Source organism: Protobothrops mucrosquamatus, unplaced genomic scaffold, assembly GCF_001527695.2.
Source record: "Protobothrops mucrosquamatus isolate PMUCROS unplaced genomic scaffold, P.Mucros_1.0 scaffold1075, whole genome shotgun sequence".
Lineage (NCBI taxonomy): Eukaryota > Metazoa > Chordata > Lepidosauria > Squamata > Viperidae > Protobothrops > Protobothrops mucrosquamatus.
In genome coordinates, this window is record NW_015387303.1 from 38965 (window position 1) to 48219 (window position 9255).

At 44.5% G+C, this 9255-nt stretch overlaps 1 protein-coding gene across 1 annotated transcript in view; it reads left to right on the plus strand.

The window, feature by feature from the left end:
- Nucleotides 1–8683, plus strand: part of KCNJ1 (potassium voltage-gated channel subfamily J member 1) — a 21274-nt gene extending 12591 nt beyond the window's left edge. Inside the window, exon 2 of the mRNA XM_015820137.1 lies at nucleotides 7274–8683. Coding sequence (XP_015675623.1) covers nucleotides 7288–8406 — 1119 coding nt within the window. The 5' untranslated portion in view covers nucleotides 7274–7287 and the 3' untranslated portion in view covers nucleotides 8407–8683. The remainder of the gene's footprint in view (nucleotides 1–7273) is intronic.
- Nucleotides 8684–9255: the final 572 nt, after the last annotated feature.

The window sequence follows — 9255 nt, forward strand, 5'->3', positions numbered from 1 at the left end:
TGTGCTATGTCCTGGATGGGAGGGAGGGAACTGCCAATGATCTTTTCGGCCATTCTCACCACTCTCTGCACCGCCTTCCTGTCTGAAGCAGTGATGCCTCCAAACCAGACTGTGATGCTGTATGACAGGATGCTCTCGATTGTCCCCCTGTAGAAAGTGGTCAGGACAGGGGAAGGAAGATGTGCTTTTCTCATGCGACATAGAAAATGCAGGCGCTGCTGTGCCCATTTCACCAGTTTCTCACTGTTGATAATATCCTTCTATCACATTAAAAAGGACAATTTGATTGCGACATTTAGAAGCCTTTGGGAAATTGCATCCAATCCTTCAAGGGGCCCTAGATAGTAAATCTTTGGTAGGTAGATAACTAAGCTGAATGCTGATCTTATAACAGAATAACAGAGTTGGAAGTGACCTTAGAGGTCTTCTAGTCCAGTGGTGGCGAACCTATGGCACGCGTGCCAGAGGCGGCACGCGGAGCCCTCTCTGTGGGCACGTGCCATCGCCCCAGCACATGTGGTCTCTAAAAGTTTGCCATCACTGGCCTAAGGCCAGCCAGCCTGGAGTCACCATTGGGGAGCCCACCATCCCACCCGCCAGAGACCCTCTGGATCTCCCCCAACCCTGCCTGGCTCCCACAGGTGTCCCTCCCCATAAGCAACATCAAGGTGGCCACGCCCACCCCAGCCATGCTCACCCAATCTGCCATGACTACTGCAGCCATACCCATCCAGTGACCACACCTACCCAGTCTGCCAAGCGCACTGTAGCTGCACCCACCGAGTGGGCCACACCCACCCGGCACCCGGCGATACATAAATGGGTTTGGGGTTGCAGTTTGGGCACTCGGTCTCTAAAAGGTTCGCCATCACTGTTCTAGTCCAACCCCCTACTCAAGCAGGAGACTCTATACCATTTCAGGCAAATGGTCGCCTAATCTGTACTTAAAAACCGCCAGTGTTGGAGCAACCATAATTTCTGGAAGGAATTCATTCTACTGGTTAATTGTTCTCACTGTCGGGAAATTTCTCCTTAGTTCTAGGTTGCTTCTCTCCTTGATTAGTTTCCATCCATTGTGTCTTGTCCTGCCTTCAGGTGCTTTGGAGGATAGGTTGACCCCCTCTTCTTAGATATTGGGGCTTAGACAGATAAAGGGACTTCCTGTATTCCTATGGTAATTGTTTTATGTGAAGTGCTTTTTAGTTCTCACAACTTCTTTCTCATGCTGCAGGACAAGTGCAGCACAAACAATTTTATCTATAAAGTGGTAATGAATGACATTTGGGTTTTGTATTCCTCCAAAGAATTAAGTTGAGACATATCTCCAGTTTAAAACCAGACATCTGCAGTATTTGTTCCTTCTGCTCAACCAATCAATATCTACTTTGGTAAATTAGATGGGTATGACAAGAGGGGCTGTTTTTTGCTGATTTAATTCTCTCACTGTGAGTATTCTTTGTTATACAACAATAGGTTATATATCCTTTTCTTCAAAGGGGGATTAAGAGCTATGTCCTTCCTGAACCAGACTAGATTGGTTCAGATTCCTACGGATTTAAGCCAGACTTCTTTTATAACCGCTTACTGTTATACAACACACATTGTTTTTCTAAAAAGGTACCCTTTATTCTTTTAAAGGAAGACTGAGAACAATGCTCAGATCTTGATTAGATTGTAATGATTAACCTCAGACAGGGACCTGCGTTGACATTCTAGTGCACGAAATATTTTTTAATGAAAAGACGAGATCCAAATTTAGTCTCTTAATTTGTACTCTATGCCATTTACATGCTACTTCCTCAAAGTGCTTCAATCTTCTTGCATTGTTTTAAATATAGAACTCCTTGCAGGTAGCAACTAAGGAAGTAGATTGGCTTGGACACGTCTCTTTCCTTCTCTGTGCTAATTTTGGTTGTTGTTTTTTTTAATTTTCACACCAGAAGAAGATTCAAAATTGTCGTTCTCAGTCATAGTCCGCATTGTATTTTACCCCATTGTCTCAAAGGTGCTTTTTCAAAAGACAATCGGACTTTGTTTTTCCTTGAAGACGTTTCACTTCTCATCCAAGAAGCTTCTTCAGTTCTAACTGAGTGGGGGCAGGATGGAAGGATTTATATTCCTGCAAATATCCTCCACTACTCAAGTCAGAACTGAAGAAGCTTCTTCGATGACAAGTGAAACGTTTTCAAAGGAAAAAACCCAAGAAAGTCCAATTGCCTTTTGAAAAAGGACCTTGGGGACAGCCATGACCTGGATGACCGAGAATCTCCACAGACATTCTACCCACATTGTTACATGACTCCATGCACATGGTGGTTTAGAGCAGGGCTTTTCAACCAGTGGTACGGGTACCACCTGTGGTACATTGGCACCTGGCAGGTGGTATGTGACCATCCTAGAAAAGTAGCGGGGGAGGGGAATGAGCTGAACTGGTGGCAGCACCGCACAAGCCTGAGCGAGAGACGGTTGGAGCTGCAGGGCTGTCAGGACTCAGCAGAAGCGCCAGGATCAGTGCCGCTTTCCAGCTGATCGGCGCTTCTTTGGGGCTGTCAGGGCTCAGTGGAAGCGCCAGGATCAGTGCCAGGCTCCAGATGGAGCTCGGCGCTGATCCTGGTGCTTCTGCTGAGCCCTGAAGAAGCGCCGATCAGCTGGAAAGCAGCACTGATCCTGGTGCTTCTGCTGAGCCCAGAAGAAGCGCCGATCAGCTGGAATGTTGCAGCATCTCCAGGGACTTGTGATTTACATTCAGATGCTTGGCAACTGATTCATATTTATGACGGTCACAGTGTCCCAGGGTCATGTGAAGTGACCAAAACCTGCTGCAACCACCCAGCAGACGGGGGGAATAAAAACCAAACAACCCCCCCACCCACCCCCGCTGCCAATCCTCAACAGAAATGCTCACAACAATGAAAACCTCGGACAGGAGGAAGAACGCAGCCGGGCGGGCAGACAGGTGTCTTGCTCGGCTGTGGCTTGGGGGGCACTTTTTTCAGTGCCATTGTAACTTCGAACAGTCACTAAGCGAACTGTTATAAGTCGAGGACTACCTGTACTTTATCACTTTTTTTTTGGTCATCAAGTTTTTGACACCTTGCTAGGCGACTGGTGGTACTCGGATGTTGCCATATCCTAAAAGTGGCACAATGGATGAAAAGGTTGAAAAGCCCTGGTTTAGAGAGACCCTTCCTTCTTCCTTAAATTTGAAAATATTGAATTTCGTGGTCAGTTGTTTGGAGGAAAAAAGGGAAGAAACACAATGGTGAAAGTTTGTTTTACTTGCCCTCTGCTTTAACATTTCTGCTCCCTTGGGGGTGGCAGAGAGGGGGTGTCCTCTAAATGAAAGCCATAAAACAGGACTGGGATGGCCCAGCACAAGTGACGCAAAGGAGAACGTGAAAGGTTTTCACCTCTGAGACTTGAAGAACGGAAAGCAATAAGGAGAAACGAGAACTTAAACCCTGGAAAATTACTACAAATGGTCTATTAAATCCAGAGCTTTTCTTTGGATCTCTGGTTGTGTGTGTGTGTGTTTTTCTCGAGGCAAACAGATTAAGGGAATGTAAGGAGGCAAAATTGAGGAGAAATGACCTTGTGCCCTTTCCGGGGAACCTGCTTAAAGTTTAACTGGACTCTCGCTGTTGACCATCAGCAGCAGAATAAGTCAGGACAAGAATGCCTATAGGGCCTTTTGCAGCTGGCTGCAGACATGGAAATCGGCACTGTTGGGTAGCTAGTGCGTGTTTCATGTGTGTTGCCCAATAATAAATGTTAGGTGCGTTTTCTCTTGTGACTTTCAGGGTCATGTTCAAAGTTGTTGCTGAAAGATTAGAGGGAAGGACGGGATGGGATGGACTACGGTAGAGTAAAATACATCCTCTGGTATCTGCTATCTTTTCATGTTTCTAACAGCTGACTCCAACACATAAAGGCAGAGAGAGAGAGAGAGAGAGAGAGAGAGAGAGAGAGAGAGAGAGAGAGAGAGAGAGAGAAATAGAAAGAAGAGAAAGTGAATGAGCGAGAGAGGAGAGAAAAGAGAGAAAGAGTGAGAAAGAAGAGAGAAAAGAGAGAAAGTAAGTGAAAGAAATAGAAAGAAGAGAAAGAGTGTGAGAGAGAGGAGAGAGGAGAGAGAAGAGAGAGAGGAAATAAAGAGAGAAAGAGAGGAGAAAGAATGAGAAAGAGAAAGAAGGGAGAGAAGAGGGCGAGAAAGAGTGAGTGAGTGAGTGAGTGAGTGAGTGAGTGAGAGAGAGAGAGAGAGAGAGAGAGAGAGAGAGAGAGACAGAAGAACAGGGAAAAATGAGGAAGGATCAGCAGAGGTTCGTTAGAAGTGCCCTCTTCTCCCCCGGATTCTTTAGAAATAAGCAAATTTGGAAGGCCACTCAGCTTCATCCGGGGTTATAAAGCCTGAGCCTGCCCAGTAGCACCAAAATGGGGAATTTCTGTTGGGAAAGAAAGTAAGATGACAGCACTTTCTGGAGTAGAATCCCCTCTTTGAAGGGAAGCCATGCCTGGAGCTGATGTTAGGAAGAAGGAGATAAGCAACAGGGCTGTGATGGGATCTCGTAAGCTCCAATCTTGTTCAAATGCGTTGGTGATAAGATGTCACACTGCATATTTCACTACCCTATTTCTGCAAGTTGTTAAGGGAAAGGGGAGGGAGGGCAACAAATCATTACCCACAATACATCTTCTAGAGATTATAAATGGAAGTTACTGTTCCTCTCCCCTCCCTTCTCCTTCCTTCCTTCCTTCCTTCCTTCCTTCCTTCCTTCCTTCCTTCCTTCCTTCCTTCCTTCCTTCCTTCCTTCCCTTTTACAAGGATTCTGGCATAATACTTTAACCACTGCTTGTTTAATTTGCGGATGGTCTAAGATCCATAATAGCTGGATTCCCACATGTTAAGCCAAACCAATCATTACGCGAATTAAATCTAGGGGTAAAGGGTGATGTAGGATCGTCTCTGCCACGGCCTTCCAACGGGAATCTCTGAAGTAAGCACTCTGAAGCTGTCCTCTCCTAAACGCTGGGAGATGCCAGTCTCCTATCCTTCTCCCCGTTGCCTGCAGCCCAAAATTCAAGATAAAGTTAGCAGTTTAGAGTTATAAGAGAGCAGCTGAGAGCGGGCTCTTGATGCAGTAGTAGAGCCTTAATATCAGTAGTGGGATTCAGCCGGTTCGTACCAGTTTGGCAGAACCGGTAGCTAATTTTTTGTTGCCCAGGCCCAGAACGGACTTCCAGAAGCGGCATCCACACAGAGAACCGGTTGTTCCCATATTTGAATCCCACCGCTGCTTAATATGTATAGCTGCCCAGAGTCTTTGAGAGTGGTTGATCATTGTAAATACAATTGAATGAATGAATGAATGAATGAATGAATGAATGAATGAATGAATGAATGAATGAATGAATGAGGTGACCAACAATTCCCAGGCTTGGCTCACATGCATATCATGTGGTCAAGATGCTGAACTTGCCTCTGGGAAGCCTGAGTTGTTCTTTCACCATGACCCCCACTCAACAGGCTTAAGCAAGCTACTCTTTCTCAATCTCACCCCTGAAAAACTGAAAGGCGACCGTCCTGATGGATGTGGTTTGCCTGAAAAAAAATGTATCCTGATAATGCAAGGGAGAGCCGGTTTGGGATAGTGGCGAAGACACCAAGCTAGAAACCGGGAGATCAGGCCTGCCTTGGGCTCGAAGCCAGCTGAGCTGACTTTGGGCCAGTCCTTCTCTCTCATCCCCTGAAAGAAGAAGGCAAGGACGGACCACTTCTGAAACCCTGCCAAGAAAACTGCAGGGATTTGTCCTGGCAGTCACCAGGAGTCAACATTGACTGGAAGGCATCAAAAAAAAAAAAAGGGGGGGGGGAAACAAGCAAGTGAAGAGTTTTGAACAAATTTCTTGTTTTTATTAGAAATGTTGCAGCAAAAGTACCTGGATACCTGCCCTGTTTTGCAATTGTATATTCATTTCTTCTGCAAAAAAAACAAAACAAGTTCTGGTATTTGGTGGTGCTTTTGTTTCGTTTTTTTTACCCCTAATCCAATACCAATGAAAATTAAAACCCAGGCGAAATAGAAACATGGTCTGAATAGAAGCAACCTAATTTGTCCTTTGTGTTGAGTGGCAAACAGAAGGGATTCCTTCCTTGTATTGCTTAGGCAACAACACTTCTCACATAGTCCCTCCTCGTGAATTGAAGCGCTCCAGGATCATATGTCTTGGGTGCTTTGGTATGTGTGTCTGAATGCTGCATGCCACTCTCATAATCAAGGTCTTCCATATCGTAGGAACGCATAAGGTGAACCTCTGTCTCCCCAGCCCGTAAAAAGCAGTTTCTTGCTCTGCACCATGAATTATAGCATTGTGTGTGAGAAACAAAATAGGTTCATCTTCTATATCCAGGTCAGACAACTTTCCGGATGAATGTTCAGCCTCAAAGGAGCCATGAGTTTTGGGTCACTTTCAAGAGTAACACATATGTGATGCTGCATTTCTTCAAATGGCAGAAGATACTTGGTGCCTTCAACTTGGAGAAGAGACCTCCAGTTCTGTTTTCATACCCTAGTGACAATGTCATGTTTTGTGCTTTCAAAGTCCATGGTTGTTTTCCCAATTGGGAGGCATTCCAAACCTTCCCCATATGTCTCTAAAGCAGAACCATGACAGGGTTTGGGCTTAGCACTTGCTTGAGTCACAAAGCAGAACATTTGCAGAAACATCTAAGCAGAACATTTGCAGAAAGCTCCAGTGTGATGGTAGCGTCACTGAGCCCTGATTTATACATGCGCATTCCTCCCTTGGCCCTTTGCCCATCATCCCGTGACATTTTGCATCTTGAAATAGGTCATAATGCACCACAGGTTAAATTTCTCTATCATTTCTCATGCCACGAGAGGTTTTCTTTCTGCAGAGTTAATTCATGCATTCACACACAGCCAACACGGTCAAATCTACACTGAGCAATCACAAACGAAGTACTTATCAACTCGCTAGTGGTAACTGTGCTACTGTAAGAGCTTCTTGTAACTTTTATTGGTTCCGGCATGAAAGTGGAGAAAATACACTGCTAGCTGCTCTGAAGGACAGTCATGAGGTAGAATTTAAGCCATTAGTCTTACCTACCAGAGTTAAGTACCACTTTGGAATGCATCCTTAGGCTGTCCCATAACTCAGAGTCGACTGGAGTCTTTTCCACACGGATAAATTCGTTAAGAAAAGAAAAACGCTTACCAGACATTGTAATAATTCTCCCGTTTCTCCTTTAATCCAGAGTGACTGCTGGGAATGTTTAAATACTTCCAGAAACATTTCACACAGCATTGGGTCGAATGCAAGAGACGAAGGTCACGCCTGGTGTCCAAAGATGGAAGGTGTAACATAGAATTTGGGAATGTTGAAGAACAGTCAAGATTTGTTTGCTTGATCGACATCTGGACCACCATCCTGGATCTCAGGTGGAGGTACAAAATGACCATCTTTATTTCAGCTTTCTTGGGCAGCTGGTTCCTTTTTGGTCTTCTTTGGTATGTAGTAGCCTATATCCATAAAGATCTGCCAGAGTTCAGCCCTTCTATAAATCACACGCCATGTGTAGATAATATCAATGGCTTGACTTCAGCTTTCCTCTTCTCCCTGGAGACCCAGGTCACGATTGGCTACGGGTTCAGGTGTGTTACGGAACAGTGTGCCACAGCCATTTTTCTTCTCATCTTCCAATCTATCCTAGGAGTTATCATAAACTCCTTCATGTGTGGGGCCATTTTGGCCAAAATCTCCAGACCCAAAAAGAGAGCAAAAACTATCACCTTTAGCAAAAATGCTGTGATTAGTAAACGAGGTGGAAAACTGTGTCTTCTCATCCGGGTGGCCAACCTCAGGAAAAGCCTGCTGATCGGAAGTCATATCTATGGCAAACTCTTGAAGACCACCATCACCCCTGAAGGAGAGACGATCATCTTGGATCAAGTCAACATCAATTTCATGGTGGATGCTGGCAATGAAAACCTCTTCTTCATCTCCCCCTTGACAATTTACCATGTCATCGACAAGCACAGCCCCTTCTTTCACATGTCAGCGGACACCCTCCTTCAACATGACTTTGAGCTGGTGGTGTTTCTGGACGGGACCGTAGAATCCACCAGTGCAACTTGCCAAGTCCGGACATCTTACATTGCTGAAGAGGTCCTGTGGGGCTATCGTTTTGCCCCCATTGTTTCTAAAACCAAAGAAGGGAAATACAGGGTGGACTTTCACAACTTCAGCAAAACTGTAGAAGTGGAAACGCCACATTGTGCCTTTTGCCTCTACAATGAGAAGGATGCTAAAGCCAAGGCAAAGATGGGATATGACAATCCTGCCTTTTTGTCCCACGAAGTTAGTGAATCCAGTGAGACAAAAATGTGACTTTGTTGTCCTCTGGGACTCGTGTGTGCTTACTTTTTGATGTGCCTGGGAAGTGCCAAGAATACCTAATTATTTTCTGTTGGGGAAAAAAAAATGAACTGGTTTGTTTGTTGATCATAGCAATCGTAATCCAATCAGAAAAGACTACGAAGTAGCAGTTCCCCAAATATCATATAATGTGTCGATAGGACTTACACTGTAATATTTATTACCGAGAAAAAGATTCTATGTCTTGAGTAATGGGGAGAAAGTGGAAAATTTGTTGTTGGCTGCTGGATAAATAAGTGAATTCAAAATTAAATAATTATCATGACAGCACTACTGCGTAAACGTAAATGTTTCCTTATGTGGAAAACTATATTCAGGATGCAGTCACAGTGGATCTTAGCCAGTTTTGACTGATTTTTAAAAAATGGAAAGCAGATCTAGACTTGGTTAGTTCTTGGCTGTGAAATGACGAGAAATGCTCTGGGTTAGATTAAGAAGTTAAAAAAAAAAAAATCCAAAGAGGAAGGCAGTAGCAAATTAATAAAACGACACGGCTGTCTCCTTGAAATCACCAAGATAAATTCAAGTAAGATTTTACTTTATGATACAAACATACAGAATTTCAATTGCCCCATGTGAAATAGGAGAAAGCAGAGGCTACGGGAAAGGGTGAAACTAGGATTAAAATATGGTTTACTTGTATTTCTGATAAAATGAGCTTAAAGGATTTGGGTCCCTTTCAATGAGACAAGTGACTCAACAATGATAATTGTAAGACTGGCTCTGATCCTCCTCCTCCTCCTCCTCCTCCTCCTCCTCCTCCTCCTCCCTTCAAATCAGGGTTGATTCCTAGTAATTGCC